Source organism: Gopherus flavomarginatus, chromosome 1 (assembly GCF_025201925.1).
Source record: "Gopherus flavomarginatus isolate rGopFla2 chromosome 1, rGopFla2.mat.asm, whole genome shotgun sequence".
NCBI classification, from domain to species: Eukaryota; Metazoa; Chordata; order Testudines; family Testudinidae; genus Gopherus; species Gopherus flavomarginatus.
The window spans coordinates 178,170,053-178,191,004 of record NC_066617.1 but is presented as its reverse complement, the minus strand read 5'-3'; the positions used below and the strand labels follow the sequence as shown (position 1 = coordinate 178,191,004).

Genomic DNA, 20,952 nt, shown 5'->3' with positions numbered 1-20,952 from the left:
ATAGTTGGAGTAAAGAAAGGGTGCATTCAGGCTGTCCTAAGTAATGTAATGTGTACATTTTCCATGTGTAGGTGTGTATAACACACAAGTATAAGCAATAAGGATACTGAAAATCCTATCTAGATGACGAAATACTCAAGATATCTTAAACTAGATTTTCCAGGTTTTGGGTTGTTTATTAAAACATGTATCTTTATATGTCATTTTCTAATGTTTTCTTTATTAAAAGTGACAGAGAGAGAGAGAGAAAAAAAGAACTCTACTGTTCATATCTCACTGCACTCCTCTTCCCCAAGATACAGCATTAACAACTAATATTTCTTTGTGGGCAAAGAATGCCTAATGAAAGAAGGAGAGAAGTCAAACTAAATATAAGGGAATTGAGATGTGCTCTGTTAGAAGAGAACCCTCAGCAGATAAGGATTCTGGATAAGCATGTGCATGTGGAGAGGTTTCTAAATTTAGAAAGATTACATGGAAGAATGTTAATATGGTTTTAACATAATCTTATAAAAATTCTGATAAAAAATGGAAACCCAAACTAAGCCACTCTGAAAACAAAAACATGCAACAGTGAAATCTTCTTATAATGAAGCAATATTGTCATAGAATTTCACTAAAATTATGTTTAACTTTATATTAGGATTGGCTACAAATGGCTCTCTTTTATATTATTAAATCCCTAGTGTGTGCTCAGTCAAACTTAGTATGCGGGGGAGGGAAGCTGAGAGTGAGCTGGAAACTGCAGCTACAGCAAAGGTCATGTACTTTTGAAAGGAGTTAGTGAAACTGCCCTCATCATGCCATCACACAGGAAGTGTCAATACAAACTGCAAAGCTGCCAAAATAGAATATATTTTTAAAAACAGCACTGAAGGAAAACAAATGACAGACAGCTAATTGTGTCTGGACTTGTGAATAGTTTTCTGCAGTTCAAGTTTCACAATTCTGCACTTCAGATATTAAGAAGTTACAGTAACAAAGTGGGACGTATTAATTACAATGCAAAGACAATATCCCACGTAGAAAAAGGTAAATGAGTGTGACAGTGAATTTCCAGAGAGGCAGAGAGACTGAAAGGAAGAACATGAAAAGAAATGGTGATACAGATCCAAAGTGATCCCAAGTCTATTAAGCAGATGATACTATGGGGACACAACAAAAAAGGGTGTGAATAGGACCACCACAATGAATGAGATTCTTGGCTAACTTAGCCTCTGTGTGTCTACTGGTTTCCTCAAGTAAGAGGTGGCTTTGTCATTGTACAGTAGTGAAGATCTTATCTGAGACAGAGGGGGGAAATTCAACATAAAGCATGTGTGCTTAATAATATGCAATTTACTCCTAGAAATGGCATTATAAAATGTGAACATACCAAATGTGGAGGCTCATTCTTTCCAAGTGGTTCCTGCATATTAAAAAAATATAAATAATATAAACATTACAATTATTTTTTAACAGGCAGTCAAATCCCTTAAAGAACCTCTTCAATTTTTTTTTTTTTTTTTTTTTTTAGGAATTCTGGGGCTGAAATTCTTTAATAGGTACTGCACTCCTGGCACATTTCCCTCCCCATATCTCTACAAAATTAGGGGCATATTGGCTCATGGTTGCCTCTCTGTTAGCTTAGGCCTTGTCCACACATTAAACTTGCACCAATATGATTAGCTGCTTAGAAACCCATTTACAGAGTCAGAGCAATCCCTTTGTGTAGACACTCAAACTGGTTTAAAAGTGTTTGGTTTATACCAATTCCTTATCAAGAGATAATGTGAGAGAATGGGAGGCAGGACCTTCTCTCTCCCTCACTGTCACTACCCTGCAATGCACCTGTCATTTCCATTCAAGAAAGGTTAAATAAGTTCAGTTTCCTTTCTAGCTTTCCGAGTTGTGGATGCAGTGTCATTTATTATATTGGTGGTTGGGTTTGTTTGTTTATTGTACAGTAGGGCTGTAGGAGTCTTGGAATTAATCCATCTGGGCAAGTTGCCTTTTTATTTTTCTGGATTGAAATAGAAAAAAAAGAAGAAAACAATAAGCTATAGCTCAGTTTTAGCAGACAGTAATAAGAAAGTTAAAGGTCTAAAATACATGACAAGTTATCAATAAGGCGATAGGCCTGTTTTGTGGTAAATTAGGTTTTTAGGGCCAATATGTTCCATTTGTGGACATAACCTGCTAAATTCTCCTTGTGGAGTTTTCCCAGCATTTACTTGTTAGGAGCTGGGTTGATACAGAGTTTGCACTACAGAATAAATGGGAGATTCAGTCCCCATAATTAGCAGTTTCCTTGAATTCTGTGAGGATCTCTCTTTTCTTCTAACCTTTCATCAATTCAATAGACAAGTTAGCTTTATTACTTAGCCTGCACAATAAAATCATTGTATCACCAGAGTTTTGAATTCTTGCTGCTTTTTTATTTTTCTTTTTGATGAATTATGGTAACTCACCAACTTAATGGGACGAATTGACATGATGGTTTCACTGGATCCTCCCCAGTCTAAAAAGCATTTATATTTTCCTTTTTCCAGTATATATTGTTCTCCACAGAAATATTTCTGCTGATATGCAACCCACCTGAGGAGTGACACACAAGAAATGAACTGTGATACACAATCTTATTTTTCAATATGGCACTACAAAAAGTTATCAGTAAGTTAAACTTAAATAGCAAACTTTCCAGAAGGTTTTTAAATGCTTTACCTGTCCACTTGATATGAAATTAAACAGACTGTAAAACATGTCTTGTGGTAACAGGCACATGAGTCACAAACCCGGCACACTTCTGATTTTCTACTTTTTATTTGTCTACACAAATATTCTCGACAAATCCTTGCACCATTAGATCTCTCTCTCCCTTCGCAGATAATTTCTCAGCATGAAATAAGAGATTGCTTGGAAGCCAAGAGGCTAGATATTCAACTGTCAAATACTTGAGTCCCTCTCTGCTCCCTCAACCTTTACCTTCCCACCTAGCTCCCAGACAGGGCTCCCTTCAAACTCTTCCAGTCAGATTATTCTAAGGAGAGAAGGGAAGCAAGTGAGGAAGCACTGGCAGGAAGAGATAAAGGGACTCTTGCAATGATTGGTAATTCATTTGTGTTTCTTCCCCTTGCATTTGATTACAAAATCCAAGGCAAACAGAAAATGTTTATAGTGGACACAAGAAAGAGTGAGAGCATGCACACGTTACTGACCATGCCCACTTTTACAGAGTCTGTCTAATTCTTTATACTGTGTCCCCCTCGCCCCCAAGAAACTTACTTCAGTGTTTTATATTTAAAAAAGCTGAAAGCTACTGGCACAACCCAGCAAATAAGTAACCTGAAAAGGAACCAGATAAAACACTTCAAACCGAACTAAATAAGCTTCAAACTGCCATGAGATGGCTGAAACCATACAAATGGCTGATGAACCTCAGAGAAAGCATCCTCGCCTGAAGAAAGAGTAATTACAACGTAGGACTCAAGGAAGGAGAGGAAATACAGGGGGAAATTGGAGGGGTCTTTGCCTAAGACAGGAGGGGAGGCATAGTGAACAAAATATAACTTATGAAAAATAGATAAAAAGAATCATTTCCAAAGAATTTGTAAACAAACAGGATACAAACTATGGGCCCAATCTACTCTGTTCTATTCAGGTCTTTATATAGGCCTCATCACCACAGTATTTAAGTGTCGTCCACAGCAGTGCATTAAGCAGCTCAGCTAACATCTGTGACTTCATCTGTCCCTTTGCCCAGGGGAAACTGAGTGGTGGTTTTCAAAATTCAATTTACTATAATATATGTACAGTGTCCTATGAATTTCTCTTACCAAAAGCAAAATCAAAAAAATGCACATTGCATTTGAAGTGGAATGTGGTGAGGCTTTTGATGCTTCTTAGCAATCTGCCAGATTTTCTTAGCAAGATTTGTGGTGGTTCTTAGCAATTCTACAACCCTAACTAATTCAAATTAGTCACAATGAAGTAACACTAGTAAAGATTGCAGAATCAGGCCCTACATCTGTGAAATGCGGTCATGTTATTGTGTTACTATCACTATCAACTGCAGTGCTGACAAGGACCGAGAGCGCTTTAACAATTTTTGGAATCCAACAATACAGTCTACATAGGTGGTTGTTGAATGGTGTGACACATGCTTTTTTTCTAAACACATTACCTCTGCAGCTAATCCTGCTGGAAATCCTGTCGCAGTTCTACAATTAGATCCATGAAGACAGACCCCTGAACCGATGCCGAGCACCACTAAAGTCAATGGGCTCCATGCAGATACAGGGATGTGCCTATCTGGATTCCACTGCAGGACTGTGGCTCTAGCTGGCCTGCAGAGAGAGAGAGACCAGTAGCACAAACTGAACCCACATAAACTATCGGGCTTGTCCAGATTCTTACTGGTGTATTGATGTAGTAATAGGGAGCGTTCAAAGTGGCAAGGTTCTAAGAGATCCCTGAAGTTCAGGACCCACAAGCCAAACAAAACCCTCTGCAACAATGCAGAGCAGAACATCAAGATACATAGGAGACACTGACATTTTCTATCATCTAAGAAAACACAAAGATTGTTCCTTTGGCCCCCAAATGCTTATCTTTCTTATCTTATCAATCATTTGAAGTACATCATGACACATAAGAAATCTGAAAACACCGTGCACAGGCAAATCATTTAATAACTGCATTCAAAGAACATCTCATACAAGTTTGCAGTAGACTTACACTCCACTTTTCACATGAATTGATCTCATCTCCTGGCCAAACCCAGCTTGCTCCAAATCAGGAATATCTTGATTGACCATGACGTTCCCATCTTCTTCATCTGACTCAAAAAGCATGACTGATGACTCGATGAAATCCTAAAAGGCAATGCTGAAAGTTAGGATAAATACCTTAACAGTTTAGCAGCAGCTTATTACATACAATCTAACAAAGGATTCTGTGGGACTGTTCACAATGCGAGTATAACTATGTGCAAACTGAGGCCGGCCACATTTACGGGCATTCATGCAATGATGTTGTTTTAATGCTAGTATGGATGAGGCAAACTGAATCTATAACCACATTAGAGGGAAGAATTGTAGCCTAGGAATAACATTTTTAAACGCACTTAAGTTATTACAAGGCATTCAGTTAGGGGCTTGTCTACACTACATGTGCTACAGTTGCACAGCTATGGCATCGCAGCTGTGCCGTTGTAGTGCCATAGTGTAGACACCTGCTACATTGATAAGAAGGGGGTTTTCTGTCACCACAGTAAATCCACCCCCTCAAGAAGCGATAGCTAGGGCGATGGTAGTGGTGCCTATACTGGGCCTAAGTCTCTCAGGGGTGTATATTTTTCACAGCCCTGAGCAATGTAGCTAGGTCAACCTAAGTTTTAGACATAGACCAGGCCTTAGGCATGCGAAGTGAGGCTCCTTCTGAAAAGGGATTTAAGTGCTAAGGAACTCAAGAATCTTCCTCGTGCTTTCACAGAAAGGAAGACTGAGATACCTCTCTAGCACCACCCTTCCTTTGAATGGAGGAGCCTTTGGGTTCTAGGTTGCATGCATGGAGCATAAGAGGGACTGGAATGCAACACTGGGATGCAGCAACACAAGGAATCATCTCTGATGTAACAATAATCTGGGGAAAAGATTTGGCTATGGGAACCTGGGTGAAGACTCCTCCCTTTTCATTCCTCCTGCAATTTTTTTTTTTTTTATAGGGCTGGATGAAAAGGCCCTATGTTTTAAAAACTTATATATTCCCTTTGCCATGTTATTAACACAGTTTTAGATTATTCAATCAAACTCAGTTTTAAAAGTCCTTTTTATTTTTAACTAGTTAGCCAGTTCATTATTTTGTAATCCACTCTTTGCTTGGACAGTGAAAAATTACCAGCTGATTTCACCTTTTTTGTTTGCTTGTTTAAATCCTAACCAAAAAAAAACTAATGTAAAGTTAAAAATTAAATTTTATCACATCTGTGAGGTTAGATTTTTTTTTATTTTTTTTTTTAAAAAGGTAACAAAACTTTCTGATCCTCATTTTTAAACACAAACTAAATTCTGGACCTAACCTACTTTACAGTGTTTCTTTAATATTCACTTGTGTTATAGTGAAGAAACCTTGTTTCAGTTATAAGGAGATCAACCAACTTGTGTGGCTGATGGAGATCTCAGATACATCAGTACACTATTACTGAAGTTATTATTAAATATTTATATTATGGTAGCATCCAGAGGCCCTGGATCAGGACCAGTCGCAAGAGATGCTGTACAAACAGAGCTAGACAAATACCTATCTCATAAAGCTTCCAAACTAAGGCCCTGATGATGCAGCCAGGTATGCGTGGACAGACCCTTGCACTCCTCAGGAGCCCCAGTGCCTGCAATGAGACTCTGCCTGGATGAATAATTCATGACATGGACCTATTGCAAGATCAGGGCTTAATGTGGCTAAACATGACTACACTGATTACAACAAACTTACAAGTGACAAAGTAAATACTGGAGTATAATTGTCTTATTTTTTTTAAACAGTTGCAGTGACTACAGGTGTAAATTATATATGAAATTTGCATATGTATTTTTGAAAGTTAGACTCTGTAAATCCAATATAAACAGGTAGTGTTTTGTTTTAAGATTACTTAAAAAAAAAACCAAAAACCCTAAATGTTTTGTTCAGTGAATACAGTGCTTGTGAAAAGTAACTGGATTAACTGTCCTAGAACAGAAATACTTTAGCCAAGCTTCTGAAAAAGCAGTCAAACCGCACCAAGTATTTCCCACTGAACCAGTTAAAGTTGGCCTAATTTTGCACCTGAACTATTGTCTTTTACTTTTTTTAATGTCTTGAAGTGTCCTTTTACTAAAACCAAAACTATGCATTTCTGTTAGAGATACATGAAGTGTTTTTTCCTACAACTTTCATTGCAGATTCTCTCTCTCTTTTTTTTTTTTATTTTATTAAAGACTGCCCAGTTCCCAAAACACTGGTCATACACTAGAAAAGACGGTTACTCACCTTTGTAACTGTTGTTCTTCGAGATGTGTTGCTCATATCCATTCCAGTTAGCTGTGCGCGCTGCGTGTGCACGCTCGTCGGAAGATTTTTACCCTAGAACTCCGGTGGGTCGGCAGGTCGCCCCCTGGAGTGGCGCCAACATGGTGCTGGATATATAACCCTGCCGACCGGTCCGCTCCTCAGTTCCTTCTTGCCGGCTACTCCAACAGTGGGGAAGGAGGGCAGGTGTGAAATGGATATGAGCAACACATCTCGAAGAACAACAGTTACAAAGGTGAGTAACCGTCTTTTCTTCTTCGAGTGATTGCTCATATCCATTCCAGTTAGGTGATTCCCAAGCCTTACCTAGACAGTGGGGTAGGAGTGAGATGTCGCAGAGTGCAATATGGCGGAGCCGAAGGCATAGTGGGAGGCGAAAGTGTGGACCGAGGACCAGGTCGCTGCACGGCAGATTTCATGAATGGGCATGTGAGCGAGGAAAGCTGCTGCTGATGCTTAAGCCTTGGTGGAGTGCGCAGTCACGTGGCCCGATGGGATGTGAGCCAAGTCATAACAGGCACGGATGCACGACATTATCCAGGAGGAAATCTGCTGCGAGGAGACAGGAAGCCCTTTGATCCGCTCAGCCACTGCGACAAAGAGTTGGGGGGTTCTGTGGAATGGCTTAGTTCGTTCTATATAAAAAGCAAGCGCTCTACGAATGTCTAAGGAGTGTAGCTGCTGCTCCCTGCGAGACGAATGCGGTTTTGGGAAGAAGACAAGGAGGAAGATCTCCTGGTTAACGTGGAAGGACGATACCACTTTGGGGAGAAAGGCCGGATGTGGTCGCAAATGCACCTTGTCTCTGTGGAACACAGTATACGGGGGGCCCACCGTGAGGGCCTGAAGTTCCGAGACCTGTCTCGCGGACGTGATGGCCACCAGGAAGCGGTTTTCCAGGAGAGGTAGAGAAGGGAGCAAGTTGCTAATGGTTCAAAAGGAGAGGACATGAGTCTGGCAAGAACCAGGTTAAGGTCCCATGTAGGGGCAGGGCACCGTACTTGAGGGTAGAGGAGCTCTAAGCTCTTAAGGAACCTAGACACCATCGGATGAGAAAACACCGAGCGGCCATCCTCTCCTGGGTGGAATGTAGAGATGGTCGCCAAGTGGACCCTCAGTGATGATACCGCCAAGCCCTGTTGTTTGAGGGACCAGAGGTAATCCAAGATGTTAGAGATGGATACCTTGGCGGGAAGGAAGCGCTTCCACTTGGCCAAATATGTAGTTGTAGTGGAAGGCTTCCTGCTACCCAGGAGTACCTGCTGCACTGGGGGGAGCAACGCAGCTCAGAGTGAGTCAGCCACGCAGGAGCCACACCGTGAGGTGGAGCGACTGAAGGTCCGGGTGACGGAGCTTGCCGTGGTCCTGGGTGATCAGGTCCAGGGTTGGCTATGGATAGGTCTAGCAGCATGGTGTACCAGTGCTGTCGAGGCCACGCTGGAGCTATCATGATCAAGCGGGCTTTGTCCCTGCGTGCTTTCAGTAGGACCCTGTGGACGAGTGGAAAGGCCTAGAGCAGGTGCACTGTCCACAGCACAAGGAAGGCGTCCGTCATTGAACCCGGTGAGAGGCCTTGAAAGGAGCAGAACGTCTGGCATTTCCTGTTCCCACAGGATGCAAAGAGGTCTATCCGTGGAAACCCCCACTTCCGGAAGAGTGAAAGAGCAACGTCTGGGCGAAGCGACCATTCGTGGGAAAGGAAGGATCTGCTGAGGCGATCCGCCAGTGTGTTCCGAGCTCCTGGGAGAAAGGAGCGACGAGGTGTATAGAATGGGCTATGCAGAAGTCCCATAGTTGTAAGGTTTCCTGGCACAGGGGCGAAGATCTCGTGCCACCCTGTTTGTTTATATAGTGCATGGCTGTTGTGTTGTCAGTGAATACCGATACACAACGACCCTGTAAGTGTTGTCGGAACATCTGACAAGCAAGGTGGACCGCTCTCAGCTCCCGGATGTTGATGTGGAGGTCCAGTTCGTCAGGTGACCAATGGCCTGGGGTACGTAGGTGCCCGAGATGAGCCCCCCAACCGAGGGATGACACGTCCGTTGTGAGGGATGCCGAGGGCTGGGGCAGGTGGAACGGGAACCCCGCACACACCATGGAGAGATCCAGCCACCATTGGAAGGAGTCTAGCATGGTCGAGGAGATGGTGACGACCACGTCCATAGGATCCCTGGCTGGATGGTATTGCAAGTTGAGCCAGGATTGGAGGGGCCGTAGGCGCAGTCTTGCGTAGTTCGTTACGAACATGCAGGCCGCCCTGTGGCTCAAGAGAGCGAGGCGAGTGCATACCAAAGTTAGCGGCGCCGCTTGCAGCCTCCGGATGATGGCCGTCAGAGCCTGGAACCGTGGCAGTGGTAGGCAGGCTTTGGAAAGGGTCGAGTCCAAGGTGGCACCAATAAACTCTATCCTCTGAGTGGGGATTAGAGTCGATTTTTCCACATTGATCATTAGACCTAGATGTAGGAAAAGGTTCTTGACAGTGCGGACGTGACTGAGGACTCGCGTCTCGGAGGTACCGCAGATAAGCCAGTCGTCTAGATACGGAAAGACGTGTATCTGACTGCGACGAAGGTGGGCGGCGACTACAGCCATACATTTGGTGAATACTCTTGGGGCTGCAGAGAGGCCGAACGGAAGGACCGCAAACTGAAATGCTGCCGGTTGACCACGAACCGGAGGAACCTCCTGTGAGGTGGGAAGATGGCTATGTGGAAGTAGGCATCTTGCATGTCGACGGCGGCATACCAGTCTCCAGGATCCAGGGATGGGATAATGGTCCCCAGGGATACCATACGGAACTTCAAACTTTACCATGTATCTGTTGAGTTCCCGCAGATCGAGGATTGGTCTGAGACCCCCCTTTGCCTTGGGGATCAGGAAGTAGCAGGAATAAAACCCCTTCCCCCGTTCGTGCTCTGGTACCTCCTCTATGGCTCCTCTGGCGAGGAGCGCTTGCACCTCCTGTAGGAGGAGTTGCTCGTGAGAGGGATCCCTGAAGAGGGACGAGGGTGGAAGGGGGGGTTTGAAACAAATTGCAGATGGTATTCAAGTTCCAACGTGCGTAGGACCCAACGATCTGATGTTAGCTGGGACCACGCAGGGAGGAAAAAGGAAAGCCGGTTGGAAAAGGGCGGGGATGGATCCTTTAAAGAAACTGGTACAACGCCCTCAGGCGCACCTTCAAAAGGAAGGTTTTGGCTTGGAGGAAGGCTTGGAGGAGCTTTGGTTCTGGCCCCCTTGGTTGCCTGATTGTTTCCGGCAGCCGTTTCTGCCTCGCCGTCTGGCGAAGTCTTGTCTCTGCCGGGGTTGAGGGTAAGGGCGGTGCTGTTGGGGTTGGAAGGGCATGCGCTGAGTTACAGGCGTGTGCATCCCTAATGAGCGCATAATGACCCTGTTGTCTTTTAGACTCTGTAGCCTAGGGTCAGTTTTGTCCGAGAACAGCCCTTGACCCTCGAATGGAAGGTCCTGAATAGTGTGCTGGAGCTCCGGGGGGAGGCTGGAGACCTGCTAGCCACAAGATAGGGCGCATAGTCACGCCAGAGGCCAGAGTCCTGGCGGCTGAGGCCGAGGCGTCCAGGAAAGCTTGGAGGGAAGTTCTCACGACCTTTTTCCCTTAGTCGAGGATCGCTGAGAACTCCTGCCACGCATCCCGCGGAAGCAGCTCCTTAAATTTGTCCTCCGCCGCCCAGGTGTTGTAGCTACAGCGGCTAAGGAGGGCTTGCTGGGTGGACACCCGGAGCTGGAGAGCTCCCGCAGAGTAAACTTTATGCCCAAGTAAGTCTATGCACCTCGCATCCTTCGATTTAGGGGCTGGGGCCTGCTGGCCATGGCGTTCCCTCTCGTTAACCGACTGGACAACGAAGGAGCAAGGAGGAGGATGTACATATAGATATTCATAGCCCTTTGAGGGCATCATGTATTTGCGCTCTACTCATCGCGCAGTGGGTGGAACAGAGGCAGGAGACTGCCATATGGTAGTGGCATTGGCCTGTATGGTCTTGATAAATGGGAGAGCCACTCTAGTGGGGGCATCGGATGACAATGTGTCCACCACTGGATCTTGGACCTCTGGGACCTCCTTGGCTTGTAAGTTCATGTTCTGTGCAACACGCCTGAGGAGGTCCTGGTGGCCCCTGAGGTCAATTGGAGGAGGGCTGGCCGACGAGGTTCCAGCTACCGACTCGTCAGGGGAGGATGAAGATGAGAGACCTGGAACGAGCGGGTCTGATGAGGGCTCCGCCTGAAGCATCGTGTCCGTCTCCCTGGGGAGCTCAGAGTCCTGTGACTGGGTCAACCCTTCCTCCATAGTAGGAGGGGGAGGGCGGGTAATCGTGGCCTCCAGTGCCCTGTGTTCTGAGGCCGTCGAACGCGGTGGACCTGGGGGAGGGCCTTGGGCTTGATGGTACGCCCAGGGCGTCCAGAATCCCCACTGCTGCGGACCATGATCCTGAGGCTGGGGCTTGCTGAACAAGGCATCAGGCACGTCGGTGTCCGGGGTGTATACACTGTCCGCCTGAGAGGACAGGGACGGCTGTCGGGACGGCCATAGAGGAGCCGAGCGAGGCTGGTATGAGTCCCTCGCTCCTGTCGTTGGAGACCTCCTCGGTGCCGGGGATCGGTACTGGGAATCGTATCGGTGCCGAAACCGAGACTGGGACCTGCAACCAGCACGGTGCCGGGAGGTCGACCTGGATCTCGAGCGTCTACGACGGGACCAACTGCGAGATTCTCGGTGCCGGGAGCGGTGCCTAGAGCCGGAGCGGTATCGAGAGTACCGACCGGGATGAGAGGTGGATCTGCGCCGCGAGTACGACCGGTGCCGCCTGGGTGAGCGGTGCCGGGATCGCGAGCGGCGTCGAGATTGGGACCGACCACGAGACCTGGAGCAGTGCCGAGACCTGGATCGGGATCGGTGCTGGCTCGTCAACTCCAGCGAAGGAGGCCTCATAGCGGCAGGCTTGCCTCTGGAATGGAGAACCCGCACCGGCGGTGCCAGGGGTTGAGGCAGGGCCAATTCAGTCATCGCAATAAGGATCCTGGCCGAGGAGAATGTCTCCGGCGTGGAGGGGATTGTCAGCTCGACCACGGGTCTCACCGGGGAGCTCTCCTGGACCGGACTCAACGGCCCTCTCAGGACCGGAGTCAACGGTACCACAGTCGTCGGTGCCGCGGCAGGGGTAGGTGTCAGGTGATCCGGGCGAGTCTGCACCGAAGATGTGGAGGAAGTTGAAGGCCTTTGGTCAGGTCCCTGCACCAGAGAAGGCCGGTGCCGAGGTGTCTTGGCAGGGCTGGCGCGGTCCGGTGCTGGAGAAGCGCTGTCAGCGCTCGGTGCTGAGGACGGAGGGTAAGGGCTGCCTCCATAAGGAGAGTCTTTAACCGAAAGTCTCTCTCCTTTTCAGTCCGCGGCTTAAAAGCCTTGCAAATGCGGCACTTGCCCCGAGGCACTTTAAGCAAGAGTCGTGGGGATTGCTTGTGGGCATCGGCTTTTTACAGGCCGAGCACGGTTTAAACCCTGGTGAACCGGGCATGAGCCCGGGCACAGAGTGCGGGGAAGGGCTAGAGCCCAAACCCCGCTAAACTATGTACAACAACTATAAACTATAAAACTAATTATACTAAGAACTAAGTCAACTATTCACAACAAGAGATCAGACGAACGAAGAGAAGCTAGGGAAGTGGAGGACAGCTAAGCCACGCTCCACTGTTCCAACGACCAATACGGGCGGTAAGAAGGAACTGAAGAGCGGACAGGTCAGCAGAGGTACATATCCAGCGCCATGTCGGCGTCATTCCAGGGGGCGACCTGCCGACCCACCGGAGTTGCTAGGGTAAAAATCTTCCGACAAGCGTGCACGCACACCTAACTGGAACGGATATGAGCAATCACTCGAAGAAGAACAGGGGTAGGCAACCTATGGCATGTGCGCCAAAGGCGGTACATGAGCTGATTTTCAGTGGCACTCACACTGCCCAGGTCCTGGCCACCTGTCTGGGGGGCTCTGCATTTTAATTTAATTTTAAATTAAGCTTCTTAAACATTTAAGAAACTTTATTTACTTTACATACAACAATAATTTAGTTATATATTACAGACTTATAGAAAGCGACCTTCTAAAAGCATTAAAATGTATTACCGGCACGTGAAACCTTAAATCAGAGTGAATAAATGAAGACTTGGCACACCACTTCTGAAAGGTTGCCAACCCCTGCACTAGAAACTGCATTTTATCTGTAACTTCTACCTAGAATTCTGCCCTGATGGCTAGAAGAGTGAATAAGAGACAACATGAAATTGAAAAGTAGTTAAAAAAAGGTTTACAAGGCAGAGAAAAAGCTAAATATTCTACACATAAAGAAAACATTATTGAAGGAACCAGGAAATTACAATGTTCTTCTCTCTCTTGATAAATTGCTTTTGTATCCTTGTTCATTCTCTCCCTATCACAGTCCTTGATACTAGTGTATCAAAATCAAATGCGGATGCTGTTAATGTAGCTGCCGGTACATTTGAAAATTTAATTCTGCAGCAAGACCCTTCGTGTCTGTCAAAACACTCATACCTTCCACCTTAGATCTGATGATAGTTCATGTTATGTAGTAATAGATGTTTCAAGTGGACATAAAAGCTGAACTAATCTCAGAAGTGTGTGCCCATGTCCATTAACATCTTTGATCTTTGCCAGATGGGATACTTAAACAATCCCTCCTCAGTAGGTGCTGAAGGAACCATTCTGATCTTTGAGAGAATACATTCAGCCACAACAAACTCTCCGTATGGGTTGTCTTCGCACATCTTGCAAATGCTCTTTGGATTAATTTGACAATTAATTTTCAGAGTTTCTAATAGAGATGGACTCTTTTTAGTAAACAGAATTTAAGATGCACACATTAGGTTAATTATTAAAAAAAAAAAAGTAGCCTAGTCAAAAAACTGATTATCCACCAGGATTTTACATCATGTGGATTAGCAGCGAGGGATGGCCATATAGCAATCTGGAAAGGACACTTCTTTAGCTAAAAGGAAAACAAAATAGGTGTTCAGAGAAATACTAATCAAGGTCATATAAAAAAGGACCCTGGAGGGTTGCAGTTTGTTCTTGTTAGAGGGCAAGGGGAAGAATTGAACACCTTCCGCATGCCACTGAACACAATTCTCAGTGGTCCTCTCCACACAAGTACAGAGGGAGGGTTTGCCAGTGTTAAAAAGGAGGCATGGCCAGTTTGTCTGCAAATTACACAGATTCAGTGGCCAAACCAGAGCCTTCAGAAGTAATCACAGAGAAGATAATTTTAGATACTAATAAAAATAAAGATGACATAAAATATGGATATTTAGAGTCTTGTTAAATTATGACCAATGAATTACACTATTTAGATATTCATCAATGACACACACACCCCCTAACTCTTTTAGGATTAGAAACACTTAGATACCTGTTAGTACTGAAAAAATTTCAACTTTCAACTCTCTGAATGGCATCATTTACGTACTCTCATCAGACTCCCCCTAGACCAGGCAGACTATAGGCCTCTCTCTACATGAGATTTCTTCCTGAGTTTTAGAGCAACGTTCCAAAACTTTTTCCGCCATGCCCACTATCTGTAATGAAACCTGTCCATGCTCCCCCTCCCCGAGGAACCGCGCTCAGGAGCAGCTGTCAGGAGTGGGCCACGGTTAGGGGCAGGAATGGGGCTGTGGTTAGGGGCCCGCACCAGGAATGGAGCCGTAGCTGGGACTGGGAGCAGGGCTGGGAGCAGAGCTGGGGTCACAGCCAGGGCTGGAAGCCAGGGGTCAAGGACGGGGCTGGCAGCCAGGGGCTGGGGCCCAAGCTGTAGTTGGGTTGGAGTGGAGCTGGGGGCAGAGCTGGGTGGCGTTCCCTCCCTGCCCGCCATGGGGGCTGGCCTGGGCACCACCAAACATTCCTCCATGCCCCCATATGGGGACATTCCCCACAGTTTGGGGACCACTGTTTCAGAGGGTGCTGTGACTGAAAAGCATGTCAGTATATATTTTTCCATTAATCTGAAAGCAAAGAGTGTACGAGTGTTAAAAATAACGGAGTCCAGAGGGATAGCTCAGTGGTTTGCACATTGGCCTGCTAAACCCAGGGTTGTGAGTTCAATCCTTGAGGGGACCATTTAGGGAACTGGGGTAAAAATCTATCTGGGGATTGGTCCTGCTTTGAGCAGGGGGTTGGACCAGATGACCTCCTGAGGTCCCTTCCAACCCTGATATTCTATGATTTTTAAAAGAGAGTGTCCCACAGTTGTTGCCCATATTTTAAATAAAACAATGAACCCTTTAATTATAGGGCTAACTTCACTGATTGGATGGCTTTTTAATAGACAATAGCTTAAGATCTAGATCTTCCAAGACATAGAAATAAAAAGATTAAATAGCTTTATTTGCAGCAGACTACATCTCCTACTGTGATTGCTGGAGTCAAATGAACTCAAGAAACAGTGTTCTCAGACAGAACATCTTAATTTTTCTCCATCTATCTCTGGTACCTGTAAGCCCCTCCCCCACATTACTGTAGTGTCTGAATGTCTCACACTCTTTATCATAACTATCTTCACGGCACTCTTATGAAGTAGAGCAAGGCTATTATCCCCATTGTACAGACTTGAGGTTGGGTGACTGGTACAAGGTCACAAAGGAAGTCTGTGGCAGGGTAGAGAATCGAACCTGGATATCTCAAACCTTAGGCTTGCAACCCAAACTATTGGTTGAATCAAATTGCAAGGCATTAGTGGCATTAGTCATTTTATTCTGATCATATAATTTTTATAGTTAGCATTGTCTCTCTTTTTCTAGCTACAAATATTGTACAATACATTATTAATTGAGAGCTCCATGGTACAATAGCTAGATGCTCTGAAGACATCAGTTTTACTGACCTAAACATGCTGGATGTTTTAGGCTTGATTCAAGCAAATTAAATCAGCATGCATGTAAATCCATTCCTATTCAGCCAAGTATCTAAATATATGCTTAACATTAAGCATGAACAATGGGACTTAAATCTATGCTTTGCTGAATTAAGGTCTTAAAGAGGAAAGTTGTCACTGTTGAAAAGTATTCTGGATCTCATTTTGTTTTAAAAGATAAAGGCTGGGATTGATTAGAACTTGAAAGGGAGTCTACTAAGGAAAACAACGAACAGAAGAAAATGCATATTCCCACTAGGTTGTTTCTTAATAGCCTCAACATAAGTCATTAGTGACTGCGAGAGAAGTATTTTTTTTTTTAAGTTCAGTAAGAAACTCCATCACATAAAGATATAGGAAACAACAGTTTTTGTGGTTTTGATCACACCAAATCAATCACAAATTAGAAGGCTAATCCTTCAGCTATTCACTATTCTAGGCTCCTTTTCTAAATTCACTCTCCACTTCATGCTTTGTATTTATTTTTATTCTTCCCAGAATGAATACATTTTCATTTTTGTTATAATTATTATCACAGCAGCAAGCTCACTCTAAGGGTTTATAGTCAATAAACTGTAACTTTCCAGAAAAAAAAAGTATCTTTAGGATTGACAGTTCTTGTGTTTACTCCCAGCCTAAGTTTGGGTTTAAAAATTTAAAAGAGAGAATGTAATAAATGCAGGCTGGGAGAGTATCAGTCTTGTTGGTAAATACAGTATAAATTCAGGATGTTGCATAAATATTTAAACAAAAAATACTTTAATAAACCATTGAGAAGTCAACAGAAAAACCCTGAGGATCAAAGGGATTTCACACACATGCAGTGGGATTCCAGAGCAACACCACTGAATTGGTGTCTGTGTGGAGAACAGGTGACTCCATCCCCAGATATCCACCATCTGCGGCCAGGCTCACCTAACTTTCCAGAGTGCTGTTTGACTCAGCAGTCTGTGTATCTGCACACCCTGCACCTGTGGATAGATACCTCTCAGATGCAGCATTCACAGATGCCTTTGAAAAAACAATGTCCTGCCCAAATTCATCACTATTCTTCATGCTGCAGTAAGAAACGGAAATGGGACCTCCTGCCTACCTACTCTTGGGAACTCAGAGACATTTAAATTAAGGCACAGACACAACAAAGTCCCAACTCCCTACTTCAAACTGAGCCCCTGAGAAATGGTGCCTTCCTTCCTACCTGAGCACCCCTTAAATTCAACCCTGCTGAAGTTTCTCCTCCCTGCACGCAGCTATGTGGAGATGCTTATCTTGTCACAAAGGTGAATATAAGCCTAGGAAAAAAAAGGGTATGGCTACATTTGGAATTTCAAAGCGCTGCCGCGGCAGCGCTTTGAAGTGTGAGTGTAGTCGGAGCGGCAGCGCTGGGAGAGAGCTCTCCCAGCGCTGCATGTAAACCACATCCCTTATGGGTGTAGCGTGCAGCGCTGGGAGCTGCGTTCCCAGCGCTGCCGCCCTGATTACATTGACGCTTTACAGCGCTGTATCTTGCATGGCTCAGGGGGGTGTTTTTTCACACCCCTGAGCGCGAAAGTTGCAGCGCTGTAAAGTGAGTGTAGTGGCAACTTCAAAGATTACTCTAAATACAGTAGCATCAGTCTAAAGATCTGTCCACAAATGTAATACTCCTACAGCACTCCACATATATTTTGAATCTTTATATGTGCAACAAGAGAATTGCTAGGTAAATCTCTATTTCACAAGAAACAAAACACACAAAGGAGTAATGATAAAGAGGATTCAGAACAGCAACTTCCCTGGCAGAAAGATATATTTTCAAATAGTAAATGATTCATGAATGCTTAAAGCTTTTCACACCTCAAAAGGTTTGCCACATAATTATGTTTAAATCAGTAATATTGTATCTCAGAATATAGTAACAGTTATACTTTTTTCTTATAAATATCCTACCTTTTCAAGTGTCCAAAATGTTCTAAATAGATGCCTGAAGTGGGTATAGATTACAATACTTCATGCCTAAATCTAAAACAAAAAATTCCTAGAACTTCAGTGGTGAATATCAAACATTTTTCCTCTGGTATTTTTTTGGGGACCTTTCTTCAGAAAGCTGCAGAAAAATACACTGAAATGCAGGTTCTATCAATCCCAGCAAAACTAGCAGATCCTTCTTTGCAGGAGATGTCACTGCTCTAAAAAAAGTCCTATTTTCACATTACCTGTACAGTAATCACTACACTTGTTATATGACAGACCTGCTGAGTTGTGCCATCATTTTAACAAATGTTCCTGGCTCATTTGATACTGCATTGCAATATGTAATCTTAGAGTGGCCGCTCTTCAATTCTCAGAAGGAAACAGTCTTGTACAGCTGCTTACAATGCTTCTTTTAAAATTAAACAGAAGCATACTTGAACAAAGGAAGTGATAAAGATGTTCTAATCCCATGTCTTTCTAATCCATGAAGCATCCAAGATTTCTTCCAACATCAGACTGTGGTTCAGTTTTCACTGGCACTTCATTATCGTCCCTACTAACAACATCTTAGTTACAGGAATTTTCTCACTATGATAATTTTTACGGCCAAAATCTTCTGGCACAAAATCACTCAGGCAGAGTGTAATACCATTGTAAGGCTTGCAACAGCTGTTGTGTTGAGAAGCTATTTTATGTTAATAAAGAACCACTACACATACTCATAGGTAAAATCACACTTCTGCATTTATTCTAGTCTAAACAGCTGAAACAGCAACCTGCACCCTATGCAGTTTTGCATCATTGCCGAGAAAATCAGCAACTATAAACAAAAGCAAGATAGTGCAACACAGCACATGTTCAGAAGCACCATACTTAAAAAAAAAAAAAAAAAAAAAAAAAAAAAAAGTGGCTAAGGCAGCACACAAAAGACATTCAGATACTACAGTGATGGGGCCAAACAAGGACAAAGATGCATTGTCTCACTCTTAAAAAGTGACATTTCTTGTATGGAGGGGTTTGGAAAATTCTGTAGCTGGGCAAGGAATTTTGTAATATTATACATTCTTTCCTTGAAGAAGGACCTCCTAGAACCTATATCATTCCCCACAAAACATGAATTTTCACTGTACAGATGGGAGTGCAGAAAAAAAGAAAAAAGGAAAATCTTCTGCAAGCATGTGTTTGGGTAGGGAAAGAGACGGGAAACAACCAAACATGAGGTGACCTCACAAAAATGAATGAAAAATAATCTCTTTTGATCTATGAATCCATGCTTAACTTGCATCAAATGGAAGAGAGTGAGGGTACATCTGCACTACGGGATTATTCCGATTTTACATAAACTGGTTTTATAAAACAGATTGTATAAAGTCGAGTGCACGCAGCCACACTAAGCACATTAATTCGGCGGTGTGTGTCCATAGTCCGAGACTAGCGTCGATTTCTGGAGCGTTGCACTGTGGGTAGCTATTCCATAGCTATCCCATAGTTCCCGCAGCCTCCCCCGCCCCTTAGAATTCTGGGTTGACAGCCCAGTGGCTGATGGGGCAAAAATCATTGTCGCGGGAGATTCTGGGTAAATGTAGTCAGTCATTCCTTTCTCCGGGAAAGCAACGGCAGACAATCATTTCGCGCCCTTTTCCCCTGGATTGCCCTGGCAGACACCATAGCATGGCAACCATGGAGCCCGTTCAGCTTTTTTTTTTTTTTTTTTTATAGTCACCGTATGTGTACAGGATGCCGCGGACAGAGGCGATACTCCAGCGCTACACAGCAGCATTCATTTGCTTTTGCATGATAGCAGAGATGGTTACCAGTCGTTCTGTACCGTCAGCTGCCAGTGTAATTTGGCAATGAGATGACGGTTATCTGTCCTTCTGTGCTGTCTGCTGCTATCATGGGTGCCCCCTGGCTGACATTGGCCGGGGGCGCAAAAGCAAAACTGGGAATGACTCCCCGAGTCAATCCCTCCTTTATGGTTTCTAAAAATAGAGTCAGTCCTGCCTAGAATATGGGGCAAATGTACTAGAGAAGCAGTGTATCAGAGAGCACAGCTGCTCTGTGTCAGATCCCACAGAAATGATGAGCTACATGCCATTCACGGGGGGTGCCCCTGCAACAACCGCACCCATTGCTTCCCTCCTCCCCCAACCTTCCTGGGCTACCGTGGCAGTGTCCCCCCCATTTGTGTCATGAAGTAATAAAGAATGCAGGAATAAGAAACACTGAGTTTTTAGTGACATAAAATGAGGGGGAGGCAGCCTCACGGTGCTATAATAGTCCAGGCAGGACATTAAGCAGTGTGGGGGAGAGGAGCCCAGCATCCCACTGCTATGATAGTCCAGGCAGTACAGAATCTTTTCTTTTCACATGAAAGGGAGGGGGCTGACTGAAGCTCAGCCCCCAGTTGCTATGATGAAGACGGTTACCAGCCATTCTGTACCATCTACTGGGAATGACTGGGAGTCATTCCTATTTTCACCCAGGCGCCCCCAGCCAGCCTCACCTGAAGCCAGCCAGGAGCACTCACGGGTTCATAAGAAGGACGGTTACCAGTCCTACTGCACCGTCTGTCACCACGGAGGGGAGAGGAGCAGATACTGCTCTTCACTGCTGCAGCATTGCGTCTACCACCAGCATTCAGTAGACACAGGGTGACATTGAAAGAAGTCAAGAAATGATTTCTTTCCCTTTTCTTTCACGTGGGCGGGGGAGGGAGTAAATTGACAAGCTATTCCCTGAACCACGCCAGACAATGTGTTTGAACATACAGGCATTGGGAGCTCAGCCAAGAATGCAAATACTTTTCGGAGACTGCTGTGGACTGTGGGATAGCTGGAGTCCTCAGTACCCGCTCCCTCCCTCCATGAGTGTCCGTTTGAGTCTCTGGCTTCCCGTTACGCTTGTCACGCAGCACTGTGTAGCCTGTAGATTTTTTTTTCCAAACGCTTTGGCATTTCGTTTTCTGTAACGGAGCTCTGATAGAACAGATTTGTCTCCCCATACAGCAGTCAGATCCAG

At 44.8% G+C, this 20,952-nt stretch overlaps 1 protein-coding gene across 4 annotated transcripts in view; it reads right to left on the bottom strand.

Annotated features, from left to right (window-relative positions):
- CRYBG3 (crystallin beta-gamma domain containing 3) overlaps positions 1–20,952 on the bottom strand; it is a 140,341-nt gene that overhangs the window by 28,860 nt on the left and 90,529 nt on the right. For all 4 annotated transcript variants that reach the window (XM_050955940.1, XM_050955963.1, XM_050955949.1 and 1 more), the window contains 3 exons: positions 4,717–4,853; positions 2,451–2,577; positions 1,376–1,408 (listed from right to left, as the gene is read on the bottom strand). In XM_050955940.1, coding sequence (XP_050811897.1) covers positions 1,376–1,408; positions 2,451–2,577; positions 4,717–4,853 — 297 coding nt within the window. The remainder of the gene's footprint in view (positions 1–1,375; positions 1,409–2,450; positions 2,578–4,716; positions 4,854–20,952) is intronic.